General features: G+C 38.0%; 1 protein-coding gene across 13 annotated transcripts in view; it reads right to left on the bottom strand.

The window, feature by feature from the left end:
• Positions 1 to 21,934, bottom strand: part of ADGRL2 (adhesion G protein-coupled receptor L2) — a 387,495-nt gene that overhangs the window by 33,723 nt on the left and 331,838 nt on the right. For 10 of the 13 annotated variants that reach the window (XM_050977761.1, XM_018912304.3, XM_050977757.1 and 7 more), the window contains 6 exons: positions 18,840 to 18,949; positions 12,457 to 13,257; positions 4,242 to 4,538; positions 3,591 to 3,694; positions 2,569 to 2,754; positions 886 to 924 (listed from right to left, as the gene is read on the bottom strand). In XM_050977761.1, coding sequence (XP_050833718.1) covers positions 886 to 924; positions 2,569 to 2,754; positions 3,591 to 3,694; positions 4,242 to 4,538; positions 12,457 to 13,257; positions 18,840 to 18,949 — 1,537 coding nt within the window. The remainder of the gene's footprint in view (positions 1 to 885; positions 925 to 2,568; positions 2,755 to 3,590; positions 3,695 to 4,241; positions 4,539 to 12,456; positions 13,258 to 18,839; positions 18,950 to 21,934) is intronic. The other 3 variants (XM_050977762.1, XM_050977768.1, XM_050977766.1) reach the window with 1 other exon arrangement.

Below are 21,934 nucleotides of genomic sequence, written 5' to 3'. Positions count from 1 at the left end.
AAGACAGAAGTGCCCTGTACAGAGAAATTGCTTTTCAGTAAGAGTCTGAATTTTTTTATCATGTTGTAAACTATTTCAAAGTTCTTTCCAAAAACAATTCTTACATTTCATCTCAGAGGATACATGTTAAAATCAGTATTTTTCAAGAAGTTTTGAAAAAATCTGCAAAAAAATCTTTCAGAGCCAGACATGTCTGTTCTAGGACTTTTTTCTGCCCTTCATAGGGACGAGGTGGCATTACTGGCATTGTACTGCAGCAAAGGAGCTGGCCACTACAGGCAACCATTCTACAGCTGATGAGAGGAACTGGAAATCAGGTAGCAATGTGTTACACACCTTCTATACAGCCTGGTTAATGGGACACGTGGCAGACATTTTACTAGTGAAGTTAGAGAAATGTTTGTCTTTGCATTGTAACCTCAAGTCACTGAATTGTAACAATTCTTAAAACTGTAATAAGGAGTGATTTTACTAGGAATAAGAATACACACAAAGCAAGCTATATAATGTACATTTTTCTTGCAAGCAAATTAACTCTAAACAGTCTTTTGATATAAAATTCTACCAGGGTGAACTAATTTCTTTGAGTTGCAAGCTTTTTACCCTTGCCCAAAATTTTATTACAAGAGAGATGTTACTTCCAATTCAAATAATAATCCCTTCTGCTCTTTTAGTTTTAAACAAGTTAAGGAACAAGAGGTATGAACTTTGATTATTTTTTTTTCTGAGTGTTATACCTGTGCAAAGCCAACATTTGTAAAGTTGATATGGGGCACAATACACATTTATCAAAGACTGAAATACATAGGATCATGCAGCAAGATGATAAAGCGTGGCAGGTTGCTGAAGCAGGGAGAAAGCAGGGTGACAGCACAGGAGATATACCTTAAGGTAAGCCCTGCACGTCTTCTCTCGTTTTTGGAGCTTTTTAATAAGGAAAAAGAAAATCAGAAGTTAGAAAGATTCTGGAAAACTTCAGAAAGAGAAAAAAAAAATACTCTGGTGTTTCAAATTCGGATTTTGAATGACAGCCTGGACATAAATCTAGTTTCTCTCCATGATGACTACAAAAGAACATCACACAGGAAATGTTTTTTCCCAGCTGTGGTTTAAGCCCAGCTGGCAACCAAAGACCACACAGCAGCTTGCTCGTTTGCTCACCAGCAGGATTGGGGAAAGAATCACAAGGGTAAAACTGACAAAATCCATGAGTTGAGATAGACACAATTCAATAGGTAAAACAAAATAAAATAAACCAGGGAATTAATTCACTGCTTCCCGTGGGTAGGCAGGTGTTCAGCCGTTCCCAGAACAGCCAAGCTCCATCACATGGAATGGTTACTTGGGAAGACAAATTCCATAACTTCGAAGTCCCCCAGTTCTTCCTAATTCCTGCCAGCTTTATATGCTGAATATGTCACATCATATGTATGAAATACGCCCTTGGTCAGCTGGGCTCAGAGATTCCAGCTGCGTTCCCTCCCAAATTCCCATGCACTCCCAAATTCCATGACAGTGCGGGAGTAGGAAAAGAAGAAAATGCTGTGAAAGTGCTGCTCAGCATTAACAAAAACATATCTTTATCAAAGATATGGAAGATTTATTTCAGCACAAATCCAAAACTGGATAGTATGTAGCCCCATACTAGCCACTGTAAAGAAAATTAACTCTACCCCAGCCAAAAGCAGCACAGCAACCTTTACTCAGGTGTCTAGATACCTTTTGCCCAAATGGTGGGGTTTGTATGAAAAGGTCAAAGGAAAAAATCTGTGTGTGGGCACTTGATTTGTCTCTGGGAAAACTATTTTAAGGGCATCTAGGGACTGTAAATAAAACTATTGCCAAAATAACAGAGAAGTGCATGGATCTCTCTCTCTCTAAAGGAGGATGAAAAAATATTTCATTTGCGGCTTGCTGACTAGGCTCATGCAAGGAAGAGGCTGAGAAATATAGCATTTCCTCTGAGAAAAAGAGGAAAGGTAATAACACTATAATTTGTATTTAAACCACAAAGACACATTTTCTCTGAAATGTTTCTTGGAACATGTTTCCAGAGAAAACATTAATTCAAGTTTTAGTTATGTGCAGTAAGGCCTTTTTATAAAGATCAATTATAAGTCATGTTGGTGCCTTTAGAAGTCTAAGAAAGTGCTATTATTCTGCAGGAAGTAGGATTAAAATAAACCCCTGCACCTATGCAGAATTCCACTGATTTTATTACATGTTCAGGGTTAAAAGGATCACTGGATAAACATGCTGATTTGTTACAGAATTTCTGAGAGCTAATACTCATTTCCCTCACACTAGTTATAATGCATTCCAGATTTTAATATGGGACACAGCTATGTATTTTAGGACCAGTCAGCTATTGTGAATTATATCTTATTCCCTAAAGAAGGTAATTACAACTTTCTGCTGTGTATTTACTGCTGTTTTTTCTCATATGCTTATTCCAGAACTGTACACATGCAGGAACAAAGTATAGATTAATGTTTCTGAAAGGAAAAAAAATACCAAACCCGAGAGCAATTGTTATCCCAGCAGGAGGAGGTGATGGGAGGTATGTACCTTGTTATAACTCCTTCCAGCAGAGTCTTTTTCACTGGGCCGTAGTTCCTGGAGCTGAGCATCCAAAATGTCCACGAGCTGTTCCATCAGCCTCACTGATGAACTAACATCACCAGCAAAGACAGGTCCTTTGGTGTGTTTAGCCAGTTCATTGGCCAGACTAGCAGCATTTTCTCCACTTCTGATCTGAAATGACAGTTTATATTATCTCAGCAGGGTCCCTTGTTCTGCTTGCGGCTCCTAATTCCAATTCCCTGTGTACCTTTGTTGTGGTGAAATAACCATTTGCACGTACATTGAAATCTGTAACTAATTGAGACCAATAACGTTCTCTTTATCTCAGAAGATTAAAGGTTCTTAGATCCGTGACACACAAAAGCAGTTCTTAACAGCCTTCAAAACCAGAAATCTGAGTGGGACTTTTGGGCTCGATCTTCTGTTCATCCCCACTTTCATTTTACTGCCATTATCAGACAGTAAGAAATCTGTTTGTTCATATCAGTGCTTGAGGCATTTGAAAGTCAAGTAGCCTTGTACTGACAACAAATTATCCAGTTTTCATAAACTTTGTAAATCTCAGTAGGGAAGGAAAACACAGAAAGTGGTTCTGCAGTCTAATCATACCGTTATCAATGCATTCAGACAAAAATCTATTTATTACAGTGTAATTTTTACTGAACAAAAAACCCTGCTGCATATCAGAGGTTTTGCTGTGTGTTGTATAGTATTTGATTTCTTAAGCAAATATTGCTTTTGGTTTTTGAAAACAAGCAAAGCTACTTTGCTTTAAATAGTGATGAGAACATGTAATCACAAATTCAACCTAAGAATTTAGAGAGGGTTTACTAAAACACACGCAAGAACCTAACTGTTGGCCAGTACTTTGCACATGCAGCACACATATCTCCTTCTACTTTTAATGAACACAGCAATAAAGACAACTTCAACAAACTGAAATATTAATGCTCAAAGTTAAAATCCTTAATCACCAGTGTACACCAGATTAAAAGGTTTCAACCAACCTTCTGAGCCAGCTGATTTACCCAGTGTGAGGTGCAGTTGCTAAGATCAGGGCCTTTGGGGTTCCACATTCCCGTTAAGACCACGCAGAGATACGAGGCAGTTCCTACAACAGATGTAGAAAACGACAGTGAAATGGAAACCATTTTTCTGCATGCATTCAAGAAATTGGCTACACTGTGCTCCTAAACAACATTCAATTCTGAATGCTGCTAATGGTAGTACTTGACAACAATTGACAAAAACGTAAGGAAATAATGTAGATTACAAAGAGCAATAAAAAAAAAGTCAGTGAAAAATACCAGACGTTTTCTGCAAACAAACAAAAAGCCCTTGATTTTTCCTGGAGCTCATCCAGAGGGGAGTTCATAATGAGAAAGGCAGCTGTAAGCATATTTCACAACAGTGCTCAAGCAATGCCCTAAAATTTGACCTGGATTCACACAAGTGCAAGCGCAAGGTAATTCTGTGGCTACGCTCAAATGACGACTGCAGATTATAACCTGACCATTTCCTGTAGATACTGCCCTCCCTGGGTAACAAAAAAATCAGGGGACAGACAGCCTGAGATTAAAAAACATTCATCATGAGAGAGCTGCATATTGCTTTTGAAATGTCTCCTTGGCATCAAGACATAGTTTTAAAGGCAATACCTCGTGTTCCTTTGGGGCAAGGGCGTTCAACCATCATTCCTCTTTGTGTTTGAGGCCAGCTAATCCCCCTGGCCTCAGTCGGTTCACAGAATCTCTCTGGCAAAGGGAAAAAACTTGTCACGGGAGGAATTCTGGTTGTGGAAATGGGGGGCGGTGGTTTGGGTCCTCTGCTTCCTTCCTTTGTTCCTCCAGCTGATGTTGTGCTTATGGGACCTCTCTGTGACGTAGTGCTAGTGGTTGACACTGTGGTTTTGTAAAGCTCTGCTGAAGAAGTTATTGTCACTGCTGTAGTAGGCACTGCACAGGGAAAAAACAGAGTAACAATAAAATAAATTACTTCAGAATTATATATAAAAAAGTTATTTAAAAGCTATTTATGTAGCTTTCAAGGATTCTCTGGCGTCTCCTTTCCTTTATCTTAATATTACTCTTATTGCTATTCTGGATGCTTAAGATATAACTTTGAAATTTTTTTAGTTTGTTTTTTTCTTTTTTTACTCCGAGCTCATACCGTTATGATGTTTCAGCACATTCTCCAAATAATCTCTTCTGTAATAAAAATTGATAGTTACATTTCTAAAAGCTGAAAGGCATACTAGGGAATTATCAGTACATAACAAACACGCTCAAAGCAATTAAAGATTACTTAATCACATTTGCAGCAGGAACAACTGAATAGATAGAATCATTTGAATCAGTGTGCCGTGAACAATGTAGTCCAGCTTTAACAACAAAGGCAGCGGGCTGTAACTAACGAGACCATTTTTGAAAAACAGACCCCAAAACTTCAAGTCACCCAGTACACACCTTCCAGGGCAATAATTATGATAACATCTTCCTACCCAGCAGTTATGCTGCTTGAGAGAGCTGCATGCCCGATTAGCTCCAAGCAGAGGCAGCACCCAGCAGGTACATGGCATTCTCCTCTTTGAATATCTGGGGCCTTAACATCCTTTTTTGATAGAGCAGGTAGGAAGACACAATTCATACAAGCCAGTGGCAAGGACTGAGTTTTCATCTTCTATGAAACGCCAGGACAAGCTTAGGCCAAACCCCTTCTGCTCAGGATGTGCAGCTGCTCCTGCCACTGACATGGCAGGAACTCATGGCTGGAGCTGCTGAGGCACAGCCCAAGCCATGCCAGGGCTTTCAGGCTTTGGAGAGATACTGTAAGTTAATGCTAGTGGAGTCTGCAATGGCTGTGAGACACGTTCACGTGTATGCTGAGAAACAATGCAAGTGAGCAAAGCAACTGCAACAGCTATCATTATTTCCAAATATTCACTAGTGTTCAAAATGCTTTACAGGCACAGAAAAGTACAGAGGCTTGTGCTGAGAACAAATAAGCTCACGGAAAATATTTTTGGCTTTTTTCTTTCTCTCTTTATTTTTTTTTTTTCCTGCTAGGCCATTACATTCTTGACTTACTGGACAATGAAGCTTCTCTTTTAATTATTAAATCATAAATAAAATAAAACCAAAATGAAGAGCACTTTTGTCAGCAGTTGTTTTGTAAATCAGTGTTTTGCATAATATTAAATTTCAGCCATTTGGCAAATTACAGTTTTTTTCAAAACCCTTTTCAATTATCTTTCACTTATATTAGAAGTTTAGAATATTAATTAATTTTTTTATTTTCCCATGAATTTAGGGTGAAGTTTTGATCATCATGATCATGTTTTTTCAAGACTAAAGGCAAAGATGTGCCTATCACCCCTCTCCTGCTCACAAACTTCTGCAGAGCCTGTCTTCTCTTCAGTCTCATTCTTGGCTGCTTGAACACAGCCTGTGTAATTGTGCTGAACTTGTGGTGTAGCCAGCGACTATTGAAACCCTCAGATCTGTTCTGCAAGTGCTTGCCTGACATCTTGTGAAACTGCTCTAATTTGCTTTTGATTACAATGCATCCAGCCTTCTAGTGCTTCCCAATTAACATTTGTCAAAAGCATTTGCAATCACTTGCACAAGTGTCAGGCAAGGCCTGCTGAATCAGGTCCTCGGGAACAGGGAGCTCATGGGGATGGAGAATGATGCAGGGGACAACCAATTATTACCATCCATCTCCTAATACACTCTGCTAATTAATACATATTTAAACATCAAAATGGGTATTAGCATTATTGCAATTGCTACACAAATCCTGTAATGTTTAGGACAGTTTTGTCTCAGAAGCAAAATATCAGTGTCAGAATTCATAAAACTCTTTGAAGTTCAGTGGTGAGGTAACAATTTTCAGAACTTTATGCACCCTGAGCTAAAATAATTCTGCTGTCATTACACAACTTTAGTTAGTACAGTTTTCATGCTATCCACTAAAATAAATTTCAAAGCCCATCACCCATTATTAAAAAATGACCTGCATAGCATGGTAGTACTACATAGAAATATATAAGTAATCTCACATTGTAAGAGAAAGACTTTAAACCACCTCTCACAAAAAAAAAAAAAAAAAAAAACCAAAACATTGCAGATAACTTCTAAGAGCTTTTCTCTTCAATCAAATTTTAGAAAAGAAATCAGCATATTTAAGAATGCACGAGGAAACTTTAGATAGTGCTGAAAGTCTAGGAAAGAAGGTGGTTGAAAACTAAGAAACAATCAAACACATCACTTCAAGGAATATATCTAGCTTTTAGAAGGCAGGTCATTTTGTCTTTAATGACCTGTGGGAACTTAATCTGCTCGGCCATTCTCCTGAGCTGCAGGAAGACACATGACAGCTGCCACCACCTGATGTGCCTCCTTCTGAGAGCTGAGGGAGGTGGCATCTGCGGGCTCTGCCTTGCAGAGCACTTTGCCCATACAAGATATGGCAGTGATGATTAATAGGCTGCAACAGAGAAGAAGAACAAACTCCATGTCAAGGTTATTAACCTCTTGCTCGAAGCAGCAGGGATGAAGCTATGCAGTTTTTGTCCAACTCCAAAAAAGCCACTTTTTTACAATGTGAGATTCTACTTTGACTTTTTCACTAGGCTTGATATGCTGAGGAGAAAACTAAAACCTCTTCTGCCTTCTTTTCTTATTAAGAATAGGTTCTTCTTATTATCAGCTGAAGATGGTCATTAAAATTAAGAAAATATGAGAAAAGAGCAATAAGAAGTAAATCCAAAGACTCAAATTGAGGCATAATTAATTTACATTTGTTTCATGCCATTCCTAACATCTGATTTAAACAGTTATGTATCCTATCTGTTACTAAAAATGAAGACACTACTGGAGTAAAACTTAACACCTGTTTAGCAGTGTGATGTCTATAAAAACATAACACAATTGCTGTAGGACAGCAGGGGAATAGTAACTTTCTTTCTCCAACTATCAGTGAAGAGCAGATTTAGAGGAGGCACACAAGCTATCTAGTATTCCTTGCCAACAGGTTTCTATTCTAGGCAGTCATAAAAAAAGCTTTAAAAAAAACCCCAAAAACTAAACCAAGCCAAATAAAAAATATCCCCACCCAAAATACAACTGTAACCTTAGATTTACAATTGTGTTAATTGTAGTGCCCAAATGATGTGCTACTTCTGAAAATGGATACATTCCCCACTCTGGCATCCAGGTCATTTGAGAAATCAGCAGCACAGATTTTTCAGTTAAATGTATATTTTTATAGGTCAGGTATTTCAGTTTATTCGGCCACATGAAAATCTATATGCCCACCTTTATTCCCAAAAGGTGTCATGCATGGAGCTGCTATGTAAAGCAACAGAGATCAGAAACCTGTGCAAATCACAATTTTCCTGCCTTTCTGCTTTTTACTGTTCTGTATCTGTTTTTGTGCTTCAGTGAATAGCAGGGAAGGTACTGAGAGTCACCTAATTACCTATAGGTGACTCCTGCTATTATGTTAGTCAGTACTCTATTGACCCTGCCAAATCCCATTAATTTGAAAGGAAAATATTTACACAGCCATTTATAGATTTATACCTTGAAAACGATAACACACGTGAAAAAAAAAAAAAGGCAAAATACCAGTGGTTAAGAAATATGCTATCTGGTCCCCATTATGTTGTCTTTACTTGTACACCCACTTTTTAATTCATCTGTAGTCTATCAGATTTAACAAACTAGTAAAGACCCAATTTACTTAATTTGTGGCATGACTTGTAGATTTTTGGTGTTGCACTAGTTTCCTCTTACTTCAAGCCCTTGGTGATGCTACTCTCTGAGTTTCTGTTCTGTCCATACTCACAACATCCATCTCTTCCTGCAGTGATCCAATAATACTTAATGATGGGTATCATGGCACAAAAGGGGAGACAACTACAGTTTGAACAGTTAGCACAAATTGGGATGAGTGTGGATGAAATCTCTCCCTAATGCACTAACACAGAACAAAAGGATTTATCTTCTTTTTGTTACCAAGGAAACCTTACAATGTAATGCTCATATTCACTTTTTAGAGGAAAAATTCCCTCAGTCTTCCTGGTCTTTTAACTTAGAATTCCTTTAAAAATTCCTGTTTCACCAGGGATTCATTTGGACCCCTGGTACCTCTTGTAGAAAGAATGCAACTGGATATATCCACTAAATTTACCAAGGACTTAAAAACTCTGGTTTGTCTCAATTTTTTCAGTGTCTTTTTGCAAGGCCTGATATATTTAATTTCATTTTAAAATTAGGGGTTTGATTTTTAAATGCTTTTTTTCCCCATTTAAATCTTTAAATTAAATTAAATTTACATTTAGTCTTAGAAAACATGCTCTTCTGCAACATCTGAGCAGTACTTGACAGCTGTAGCTCTGAAAACCATTTCTACACCTACACCAGAGACACACAGCTTCAGGCTGAATGTTTTACACGTAGCATTGTCTTGGCAGACACCTTGCAAATGCACCATCTTGGCAGACACAAGCACTGCAGAAACAGGAGGACCCCTTGCAAATGCAGTTGGGGCATTTGCTCAGCATCAGATGCGCAGATGTGGAGCTTGGGGACATGGTTCGGTGGGGGACTCAGCAGGGTGGGCTTTACGGCTGGACTTAATGATCCTTCCATCATTCTATGATACATCTGTGTACCATAATTTCCAAGAGAAGCAGAAAGATAATAACATAAAGAGAATAGGGTTAAGGGAGGAGTTCTAAGGGCAGCAGACCCCACTGTCTGAGTACTAAAGCAGTATGTCTCCAGCAGCTATGGTTTTAGAAATCTGAAGGGTTTCTCCTGAAGACTAAAGAAAATAAGGATACTGGGAAAGGCACAAGAAGGGAAAATGGGGTAGGTTTGCAGCATGAGCAAGGTCAACATTAGGTTAATTGCAGTGGTATTTCAGAAGTTTCAACAGGGAGATTTAAAAATGAAGGAGGCCATACAGAAAACAAAGCCAGGAGTTTCAGGATATGGATGAGCCCAAGTTTTGTCCCTGGGAGCAAATTTGAAGGGAAAGTGCAACTCAAGTCCAACAAATTCATCTTTCATGTAGGAAGAAAGACTACTGGTGTTTTTGAAGCACTTGGTAGCTGGACATTGTGGTGTGACAAAAACTAATAGCCAAGACAGATATATAGGGAAAAAACTAAAAAAATCAGTGTGTGTCTTATCTATCATTATTTCTCACTTGGCAACGGAGGGAACACAGATTACTGAGTTTTCCACAATGGTCCCAAGTTAACCATTTGAAAAGAAAGGGCCATGACTTCCAATTTTGAGACACTGACCTTGTGACACCATTAAATAGTTGATATTAAAGTACTGTTGCAAAGGACACTAAAAGAAAGTTCCTGTGCTAGGTGACTTACAGAATGTTATCGTAACTCCTCTGTTGTTGAGTAGATGATTAAGAAATCTGAGTTGACCACAAAAAACCCAAACCAAATTAGAATAAAAAAAGCGTTAAAATGCTGGTTTTTAAGCATGCTTAAAGGCTAATCTAATTCCATATGAGATAAAAAATCCAAATGTGTATTACACATGTAAATCCTTTATATAACAGTCAAAGGACTGAGCTGCAATTTATACAGAATTTATATTGAAACAAAGAGGAACTGGAAATATAATAGAAATAAATATAGAAGTAGATACCATAAAGAATTTGTCCTTGTTTTTATAGCAGTACATCTCAAGGACAATTATGCTAGATAATTTTTCCTTTCATTTAGTAGTTTCTAACTACAGGCAATTGGCTTAGGCAAAAGAGGAAATGACCTGAAACATACTCTTAGATCTGCAATGTACATGTACCCACACAAAATTAATATATTGGGTACTGGCTTTATCTAAGGAAAATGCTATGTGTGAATTTATGCATCACATGCTCAAATAAAATGAATGTCTTCATTTAGTATCTGTATTTTAAAAATACCAGAATCAAAAGATATTTACTGATGTCCTAATGCATTTAAACCCAAACTCGTAACTTACTCAAATATTCCTTTTCTGTCTTCATGGGTGAATAGGCAAATAGCTCAGAGGAGAGGCAAGCACCCTGCAGTGTGCCCTGGACCCATTCTCGCCTAGGTCTTGCTGGAATAAACAATTTCTGCTCCTGCCTTGCATGCCAACAAGGAACTCAGGAAGAGAAAAGGGTGCTGATGGATGCCCAAATCCGGTTTTGAGAGAAGACGGGATGTGGCCACACATACACTATAACTTATGATCCTGAAGACTCTCTCATAATAAAAACATTATGAAATGTCTTACTGGAGACGTTTGGACGTTTACTAAAGTGAATGAAGGAATCCACAAAGCCTTTTCTGCCCCTGCTTTTCCTTTACACTTTTTCTTCTATGCAGTGACTTAAAGATTAGCTTTTTTCACACTCACAGCAGCTGCCTGAACTGCAAAAGCTACTTAGAGCCTGCACCTCCATCTTCTCCTCTTACTCTTAAAGCTTTGAAGAATTTAAAATGCATCTTTGTCTCAGCTGAACTGAATGAAAAGTGGCATGCATGAGAATATATCAAAGCTTTAATTTTTTTTTAATTACACAGGTGGTTTATCTCTCTTTTAAGAGCAGCCCAAAGCCTCCCTGAGGAATGGTCTTCCTCAATGTACACAGGGCAAAGCTGGCCAGTTCCCCAAACACCTGTAACCTGCCTGAGCCCGGCCAGGTATTCCCGGGAGGGAATACTCCCTCCTTCCCAGGGAGGTCTGTAGGAGATTGGACAGATCATCCATGGCTTTGGAGACCACTTATGTATTGGTTCTACACCACCCTGTTCTGCTGCCTCACATGCAGTTTTGTACCTGGAAATGCTATACGTGTGCTATTATAATTGTGCGCATAATACAGTTTGCACTGCTGTGCATGAATCAGCTGAAGCAGGACAGCTACTTTTCATGTGGAGAAGCCACTATTACTACTTTCTTGAAGTAGAAAAAACAGCTGCTAAACATGCATAGCAGTTAGATGAGAGAAGTGAAGTATTTCCTTCATTGCTAAAGCAGCTTTTGCTGCATATATCTCCCGCCACAGAGCACTTCTCCTGGTATTTACTCTCCTCTGTACATGATAATATGTGGCTGTGCCTGTTCATGTCCTTTTTAGGGATTTCTGGCATCTAAAGACCCCCCGTTTTTCTTTTCCCTTTTGACAGTTAGTATCTTTCATTTTAGGAAGTAGTACTAACTTCTAGCAAGCTGGAATGCAATTGTAAGGGGCTTACTGAGAAATCCACTAAAAAGATGTCAGACAATCTTGTCTAACCCAATATTAGAAACTGTGAAAATAAGGCTGCAGAAAAATACTTATGCTTGGTATTGCACATTAACCCCATATGTCTCCTCTGGGACCTCCCAGCACACATCGCTCTCCACTGCTGGCGCCAAGAAGTTAAAAGGTCTGCGTGTCTGCTGCAATCAATTCAGAAGGCAGGTAACACCGAGTGGATGGGTACAGGCTTCTGGCTCAGCATGAAGCAACTCCAACTCAGTTTAGCTATTGGAGTCAAACTGACTGGTGGTACAAAGTAAATAATTCCCCAACTCATTCTCAACCGCAGAAAAGCTACGCACTTGCATTTAAAAAAGATAAAAAAAAGAAAAAAAAAAGGAAAAAAAAGAACAGCACGAGCGGGTAAACCAAATGCAATAATTCTTTCTCTTCACAGGTTCTGCAAATTTGACTTGCACCACTGTAATGCTGCTCAGCTTAGCACAGCACAGACAAAAAGCCCTTCCTCGCCTTTCTGTCATAAGCTAAATCAAAGACCAAAAATATCATAACTTATTTGTCTGAATGGAAACACCAAGAGATCAAAAAAGAAATCCTTACCTTGGGCAGGATCAGGCGGGCCAAACTCCAAGGAGTATCGCAGAATGAAGTTGTTATTCCACACATACAGCTGGTTGTCTCTGGGGTTGTAATCCACTGCGGCGATGTACTGGTACTGGTTGGGAAAAGGAATGTCCACGTGCTCGCCTCTGCTTAGCCTGGTGTTGTAGATGTAATCGATGGCGTTCCTGCCGGTCTCGCTCTCGTTGTCCTGGTACACCGACCGCACCACGTACAGGACACCGCATATCATGAAAGCATTGGATGCTGCCCGCTTGTCGTAGGTCGTTTCCCAGGTGGCTTCGAAGCGCAGAGTGTAGGGGTTCAGCTGGCTGATTACTATCATCCCATTGTTTTGTTCCGTAGCATAAATTACCCACAAGCCGTTTTCATCAACTGCCAAGTCAATATCAGTCTTTCCTCCCCATCGGTAGGGAGAGGTGTCATGGTAATTAGCATAATTGATTATGGCCTCCCCGCTCTTAATTCTAGTCCTCAAGTCAAATTTTACTATGTTCCGAGTTCTTTCCTTGTTGAAAAAGACAGCTCCGTCATACACTACAAATCCAGTACCATCCACTCGGTTTGGGAGTTTGTACGTCGTCTGCTGGCGTCCGTTCTGGAAGTCCTCTAAAGAAGCATATTCTATCAAAGTATCCGTGCGATACGGAGTCCATGGCATGAAGTATATTTTATCTGCAGCCTGGAGAGGATCTTTGCACCAAGCACCTGCTTTTTGTTCAGCTTCATATAAATACGGTGAGTCCACAATTGCTTTCAACGTCCCCGGGCAAACAAAAACTAACAGTCACAGAGAGAAGTAAGACAAGAATTTTGTCAAATTAAGACAGTCTCATAATACAAATTAAAAAAAAAAGAAAAAGAATAAACCAAAAAGGTAGGTAAATCATAATGACTGTGTCAGGAAGAAAAAAAAATCAATTTAATTGGCACTAGATTATACCTCATGTTGTAATTAATGCAATTATCACCCTTTATCATCCACTTTTCTTAAAGTTACCATGTTCTTGCTGTACCAGTATGGAAAGTGGATGGGAACTGTTTTCACTAGTACAGACCAAGGCTCAATGGCATACACAGACAGCTGAAAATGTAGAGCTACTCTTGCATTTTCGTTTCAGACTTTTAGCGAGTACACATTAACGCTCCAGAGCTTTTTACTGGTGTGCAGCAGAGTGCTAGGTCATTTCAGTCCAAAAAAATCGCATCGACTTGTTTAGAACTTTAAGAAGTGGTGAGGCTGAAAAAGGAGGTGCCTCGATTAAAAATAAAGGAACAAAACAAATCATCAGGTATATAGAGAAAGCAATTAGGAGCAGAGAAAACAAAACACAACCAAAGCAATGAATGAAACAGACCAGGAAACCCTGTAACCATGGCATGCTATGGAGAGGGTTCTGGAAGCCAGGCAAGATGACACTTGATTAACAAGAATTTACCCAAGGGTGAGAGAAAGAGAGGGAAAGAAAGACAAAGAGAAAGGGAGAGAAAAAAGCAAGGGAGTCTTCCCTCCAGCCCAAGAACTTCAGACACTATACCCCGCCACCTACTTTAAGCAGCCAAGTCACTTTATTGCAAACAGTCGACTTCTTTATGAGGTGTACTTATGAGATCCTGCTGATTATCATAATATAAGAGTGTTGTGGGGAGGGGAAGGGAAGAGGTTAACATCCATAAGGCACATAACAAGGAGCTGGGGTTTGGACTGTATACGTTATTTACCTTTTTGCTCCACTTCTATTTTAAGCATCGGAAGAAAATAAAAAAGTGCAAGGAAAAAAGAAAGAAGATTAACATAAATTGACTATTAGACTAAAAGATTAAATTAGTAACAGACGCTAAATATAGGGAGAATAAGAACTGCACTATATTGGATAAAGAGAAACAGACAACAGGATAACCTAGCAGGAGAGAGATTCTATGGTTACGCAAATGAACATGGATCAATCATTTCAGTAGATTAAGGAGGGAATACAGATATGTTGACATGTAGTTTCACTTAGTGAACCTGAATAAATAATGAATTACTTTACTAATACATGCTATATATACTCTTCTTCTTCTAAAAGCATAATGCTAATCAAGTTGGTTTTTAAGCAACATATTAATTTATCACATATGTGCAAGTGCACATATACATATTACATTAATTGATAATTAGAAATCAAAATTCAGTACATTAATTATATAGGTTTGCATACGTATTATTAAACCTCCCCCATCTTTGCCCCAGACATTTCCCTGCTTTTCTTTCTTGTAAAGAAAGCAGCTTGCACACTTTGGGTCTCCTTAGGCTGTATTTTATTTGTTTTCCTGAATGTTAATCTCGAGAACTTTTGCCACTTCTTAGTCTATAACTGCAAAATCAGACTAGAAGAAATAAGCAAAAACATCTAGAAAAAAAGAAGCAAAAGCACAGTAAGCAAGAGGAAAAGAGAAGAAAAAATTAACAATTAGCTCATTCAGATATTCTCCAGCATCATCGATTAAGCCCGAAACAGCAAGCTAGTATGCAAGGACAGTATTGTGTTTAAAATAAACATCCATCCTGCCACCATACATGGGAAACATAAACTGAACCCAATTAATAAAGTTATATTACTATAGCAATTTTTCCCCCAGGAAATTTTAAGGAAGTTACAAAAAGATATATAGCTGAAGCCCAGCTAGTAAATAGCTTTTCAATAATTATTTGCAATAAAACCTATTTCATATACTCTGTGGCCTTTGAAGTATGCTCCCTTGGTTTCATAAAATGACCTGGAAAATGACAGATGTACCAAGCTGTGTAACAGTAGCTGCTGAAACCAGGGAAGTGTATCAAAACTATTTGCACAGCTATTACATTTTCAGTATTACATTATCCTGAAAAATGCCTTCATATGTTTCATATAAAGTTTTGAATTTTCAGTTTCATTTAATAAAATTACATATGATTATTCTGGAAATGATATTGGCTGATCTGATCGAGTGTTTCTTCAGGAAACAATTCCAAAACTTTATTGGGGAACCAGAGGGTGTCAATATTTTCAAAATGAGCAGTAGTTTTCCTAGCCTTTGTACTGTTATACATCTTTAGGTAAAATATTTATTTTTCTGTAATTTGTAATTCTGGATATACCCGAGTAAACAGAAGATGTATTCTGAGGTGAATTCTTGGGTTTCACCATTAGTATTAATGACTTTCAGATGATTCTGTTTGTGAACTTCTATGCATGTGCTTATTTCTCACCAAAGAGCAATATTGATACTGTACCTGCTTAGAGTTAGTAATAAGATACAGGGGAAAAGATAGGGATAACTAAAATCATTACTGGCATGTCTGCTCTGCATGCATTGGTGTACAGCTGTACATTTTTCAGGGACAGATGGGCTTATTGAAATAAACAAATGCTGCAAAGTCCAATCAATACACAGAGAGAGAGAATAAAACACTTTAAAATGTTTTCTATTGAATTCCTGAGTCCAAAATAGGCAAAAAATAAAAATGCACAGATATACAAAATGGCACTTTTGAAGTTCTTTATAAAAGGGCTGGCTTCTGTTAGTCAAAGTGCCAACACACATCGTGAAACCTAAGTGAGAGAAATTTCCAGTATAGTACTCCCAATCCCTTTGTAATTTAATTGATAGCACTCTTACTATTTCAGGACAAAGCAATGTCTATCAAATTTGTCTGGAATTTTTGTTCGAGATCCAACTGAGTATCTGAAAATTTGTTGTTTTGTTTTTTTCACTTTGAGATGCAAAAAAGGAAGCATTTATTAAGTACTTTCAAACTTAATTAAATTTGCAAAATTAAGTACTTTTCTATAAGCAAAGCAGCTATGTATTTCTGGAGGCCAGCAAGACATAGAGGAGCTCATAAACTGCATTCTGTACAAGGGTGACAATAACTCCAGTCGTAAGAACTCTCACCTCTCACCACAAAACCTATTAAAATTGTCATTTCCCATGAACTGAAAGCTACCACAGTGAGTGTTGCAAATTTTTCAGTCATGCAGTAACTGAAAATGAAATTCATGAAATAAATGAACTTTGGTTAGAAGTGCTGTGATCACTAAACTCCTCCATTCCTGGGCCCACAAAAGCTTATCCTACCTTCTTAAGAAGTCTCTTACACTGATACAGCTGCTATTTGCAAATCTAATTATTTCAGTCATTCTGTAAATTTAGATAAGGAGCTCTGGAACAAATAAGGAAATAAAATTTAGATTTGGTAACTGGAGTTTAGCAGGCATCAAAAAAAAGACTTGGAAAAATAACAAGATAGGCTTTGTGGGACAGGGAAGAAAGAGAGTCAACAATCAAAATGGCTAGTGAAGCACAATGTGATTTGAAACCAATCTTCAAAACTCATTTTAGTAACTGGCAATCTTTTTCATGACTGCTGGTAATGACAGGTGATGCATCTTACAGTTCTGGAATTGGGTAGTGTCATCGCTGTACATGCTGCAGTTGACAAACTCCAAAACTTATAGACTTTGAAAAACAGGAAAGTATCCAGAATCCTGAATTATGATAGACACAGAATTACAGAGTTCAGAGGGTAGGCCAATGCAAGTGACAAAAACAAACACTTTAAAATTAAAGTAACTACAAGTTAGAGTACAGGGTAGGCCGGGCTGTGGCACTATACTTCTGAAACTGGAAAAGAAAAGATTCCTGGAGATAGCAATACCCAATCAGTAGGACATATCCACACTTCTCTTCCTAAAACAGCACAAGAAATTATGTTTGAACATTATTTGCATTACATTTTTTCCTCTATGAGCTAGCCTACTGGAACTGGAAAAGTAACTTCTTGTCACTTGACTGACCTCAGGTTTTGGAATCAGATGCACTGCCCTCTTTCTGAGAATTTGGAAATGAAAATAGTGCTAAAGCAGAAGTGGTCTTTGTGGAACAAAACTTTGGTTAGATTTGGGTAAGACATCACTCCTCAAAAGTGGCACAAGAAGAAAAGTTACAACAAGCCACCAATACTACACACAGGAGGAATGGCACTAGGGATCACTGTTTGCAGTAGGCTTCCAAACCTACAAATGGTACAGGGAAGAAAATCAGCAAGCAACCATTTCACAATGACACAGCAGAAATGAAGAAAAAACAGATGATCTGTGCTTGGCCTTTAACAACAGTGAAGGTTCAGTATGGTGAAGCAGTACGGAGTAGTATTTCAGTTTCAGAATTCTAAATTTTGCAGGAAACAGTATGGACAGTTTTGGCATGGCTTTGCTTATGCCAGAACTCATTTCCTTCCTTTTTCAGTATATACTGTCACCAGAGTGTTTTTGCATCTCAGACTTGGCCTGTTTCCTGTACCAACAGAAAATACGACTTTGGTTAAGAATTACTGCAGATCAAGAAATTCACGCCTAATAATAACTCAAGGGAATGATCAGTGCACTGCTCAAATTCCATTGCAAGCACAGCTATTTCTCTGTTGAGTTACGGGATGAGAGAGAAGTCACTGCAAAGAATGACCTTACGAGAAAGCAAAACCAGTTAAAAGTGTCGAATCTGCAGAACTTTCATGAACATGCATGCATGTCAATAAAAAAAAGCATTAATTATTGCAAGGAAATAAGAAGTATGTCTAAAGCTACTGAATTTTGGCATTATAAAAAATATTGTACAAAACTGCTGAAGTAGCGAGAACTTCACATTTTTCTATCTCATCGTGAGTTCACTATTTACTTTGTTTTCAGTGAAAAACTCTATTTTGCTAGCTGATTCAAGACACGACTGATATTTTGTCTTTCAATTAAAAGCAAACATTTCTTTCTCACTCTTTTCCCCTTTGCTTTTAAAGAACACAGTGTGAGTACCTTATTAAATGAATTATTCACTCTGAATCTGCATTCATTTATAACGAAGCACAAAATCCTTTTACAATGTCCCCCAACTGGGTCACTTGCCTCTGAATGTCAGCGCTGGGTTTTGCTGTGCACCCAAAGTCACCACAGCAGCAGGTAGCCTTTCAAGTAGATCATGATTAAAACTGAAGTCAATTCCTGCTTTACAAGTCTGTGAGCCAAGCCAATTTGTCAGCAACTGGTTGCGGGCAAAAGTACAAATTTCTATCTGGCCTATTGAATAGCTAATTTGAGTTTGTTTTCTGGAAAAACAGTAGCCTTAAAAGCCAAACACTTAAGAACACAGACAGACACTTGGCCAGCATCACACCATGGCTTCCTTCCACACTTTGTGAAGCTAATTGGAGGCCCTAGTCTGCAAGTGCTTTGCATGCATAATGGGTCCATGGGCCATAAACATATGCCTCTTTTCCATGTAACAGCACTCCAGCTTCAATTGTGAGGGCCAGAGGAAGTGAGCAAGAATAAAAAGATTATACTTACTGTAAGGAACGCATTCATACTGAACTTCTAGATATTTGTATGTTCCAGGACAAGGATCAGGAAACACATCTGACCCAGTAACTACTATACACTGTGTTCGGTTGTTGCACCTGTAATGGGAAAAGAAAGCAAGCTAATTAATTCAAAATTACATTTAATTTGCTAGTTCATACTAAAGGACTACATTCAGTGCTAACTCTCTTCACACTTGGGCAGTTCAATCCATAAGACAACAAAGTTAATTAATACTAATTAGCCAAAGTCCAAAAGAAGACTTCAGGACAATATTTTAGTTCAGGCTCTATACTTAAAAATTTGGGGATCGATGCTATCTTAACTGTTCCCACTGGCAGAGACATCTGTATCAAGCACCAAGTTTAGACTGATTTGATACTACTGCTCACTAAAATGAAAATAAAATGCAAAGATGACATGATTGAAAAAAGTGCAATTTTGAATAACGTATAATAACAACGAGTAATTCCTTCCATCTTTATAGACATACATCCTGCTGAATGGCTTTACATCTCAGGGAGATTCTTCTTGTGATTTGAGGAAATTATTTTGGTTAGAAGAGCTATTGTAGACAAAGAATATATTAGCATTTCCATTTTAATTATTTTAGGAGCAATTGGTGGACTCTGTTAGGCTACAGGAAGCAGTAAAGAAAATTAATTCAGATGTATTTTTGAGGAGACTGAGACATAACAATTATTTGCTTAACAATGAAAGAAAATGCATTTTCATACAAAGAAAACTTTATTACAATGCCTCTAATTGTGAGGATCTACTGAACTTCATGTTTTTGAAGGGTAATAATAATAATAATAATAATAATAATAATAATAATAATAATAATAATAATAATAATAAATTTTAGACTACTTTTTTTTTTCCAGAACAAAAAACCAAACCAACAAACCCAAAACCCCAAATATTAGCTTGAAAGTTAAAAGTGAACAGTCACCTAACCTTGTAGAGATGGTCAAAATGTAATACAGGAAAACAGTCACAAGGAAGAAGAAGAAAAAAATGGCAAGGTCAGGGAGTTTGGTGACTAACAGGGAAAGAGCTTGGCTGATCTTCTCAGGGGTTGGTTTTGTTTGTCAGCAAACTGAATAACAGAAGTCTGAACTGAAGTAATAGACTAGCCTTTGACTCCAGCTGTACATCACCTTCTCTATTGCCCTACTTCTTCCCATACTCCTGAATACCACATAACCTGAGCTAAAATAATCTGCCTTGTATCAGTGGCTTTCCCCAGCTGTACAGCACCAACAGCTATTAGAATAATTCATGCTACCTCATAAAAGGTAGAGCAAAGATATTCAAAGAACTCTATTATAAATTACTTCCTTTTTTATACAGTAATCAAAATAGCACAGAGCCAGTCAGGACACGCTGTGCCTCTCTGCTGAGCAAACTCAGAGACAAAAGCTGTCTAAGTTGATCAGTTAACTCTTCTTTTCTTTTTCCTCTTTTTAATTTTTTTTAAATTTTTTTTAAAGTTGCTTATTTCTAATATCATAAGTCACATAATTGCATTACTGATTGGAAATAGTCAGGAATTTCTGATATATACACAGCCATGGATACAGATAGGTGGTGGGAATTCATCTGCCACCTTTCTCAGAGGGCAAAGCCAGGTCCCCAGCACAGCTCTTGCACAAATAATGCCACCCCACTCCCACCCCAAAGGTTCAGTCAGTCAGTGCAGCAGCTCCTCAAGACGTCAGAGAACGATTCTCACACAGCCAGTGGCTTCAGAGCCAGGCTGAAGTGGTGAAATGTGCACCCAGCTTGCTGAGAAAACCACTGTACTCAGTGTGTGAAATGTGAAAATGTGCACCCAGCCCCTCCCATGGAGGACATGGTGCTGCTGCTGCTGCTGTGTAGATGAAGACTGTAGAAGCAGGAGAAGGCAATGTGGCCCCAAACCTCACAGGCCTCTTTGCAACCTGCGCCACACCTCAGGTACACTAACCAGCATGAGAAAATCTGGGATGTAAGATTTTGTAGCAAATTTCTTTAAATTTGCATTTCTTTCGCAAAAATCTTATGCTGACGCCAAAGTAATTCCTATAAGACTTCTCCTAGTGCATCTTCAGTATGATGGCTTCCACAGCTTTGAGCTGTATGAAAATTTTATTTTATACTCAAATGAGCAGCAATTAAGACAGAATTATTTATTTGTTACAAAATAAACGAGTACATGTTGGGAGAAATTGCTTGAGAATGAAGCTAACCAAGGTCATATTTAGCGGTGAGAAAAAGACTAATTTCCCTGTGAAGAGCTGTTTTCTTCAGTTTCATTTTCTCCCAGTAAAAGATACATAATGCTGCCATCAGCCAGGAAACTGAGAAGAACTCCATGCTAGGTTTTATCAAAAGGATTTGTAATAATAGTTCAGAAGAAAAAGCAGGTTTTTTTCTTTGCACAGTAAGTGTCAGTCAAACTTCCGGCATTGAGTGGTGTTTACAGAAAATTGATAACAATCCAAAAACTTCTGACAATTCTTTTATGAAAAATTTCACCTGCTGTTCAAATGGTCACCTTTTGCTCTCCTATGGCCAAGCCCAAGACCATTGTCACAAAGCAATGAGTTATATCCACTGCTGCAGTATACAGCAGTGCTAGCAGGCCCACCAGCATTTCCCCAAGAAGTGGAATTACTTGAATAACTACATGAATAGTGTATTTGTGCTTTAAGTTATAGGTTTGCACATTCAAATCACTGATTTTGCTGCACTGTTGGCTGTATTTTATTAAACCTGAGTAATTTACATACACTTCTAAGATTTCAAATTAAAGACACTTGTTTAGGATATTCACAGTTTAAAAGGTGGACATTCAGGTAACAATTTTTTACATATTTAGAGGTCATATTTCCATTAGAGTGAGACTTTTAAGAAAAACCAACAGCAACTATTTTAGCTGTCAATCCTAATTCATGGGTTACAGAGAAGAGATGAAGAATAATGATGAATTTTGTGGAGGTAATTCTGAGACAAGTAATTCAGGAAATTTATACTACTGTGATTTGTTATCTGAATAAATTAAAGCCTTCTGTCTGCTGCACTGTTTTTCTCTGTAA

Source organism: Serinus canaria, chromosome 8, assembly GCF_022539315.1.
Source record: "Serinus canaria isolate serCan28SL12 chromosome 8, serCan2020, whole genome shotgun sequence".
NCBI classification, from domain to species: Eukaryota; Metazoa; Chordata; class Aves; order Passeriformes; family Fringillidae; genus Serinus; species Serinus canaria.
This window is presented reverse-complemented; position numbering and strand designations above follow the sequence as displayed.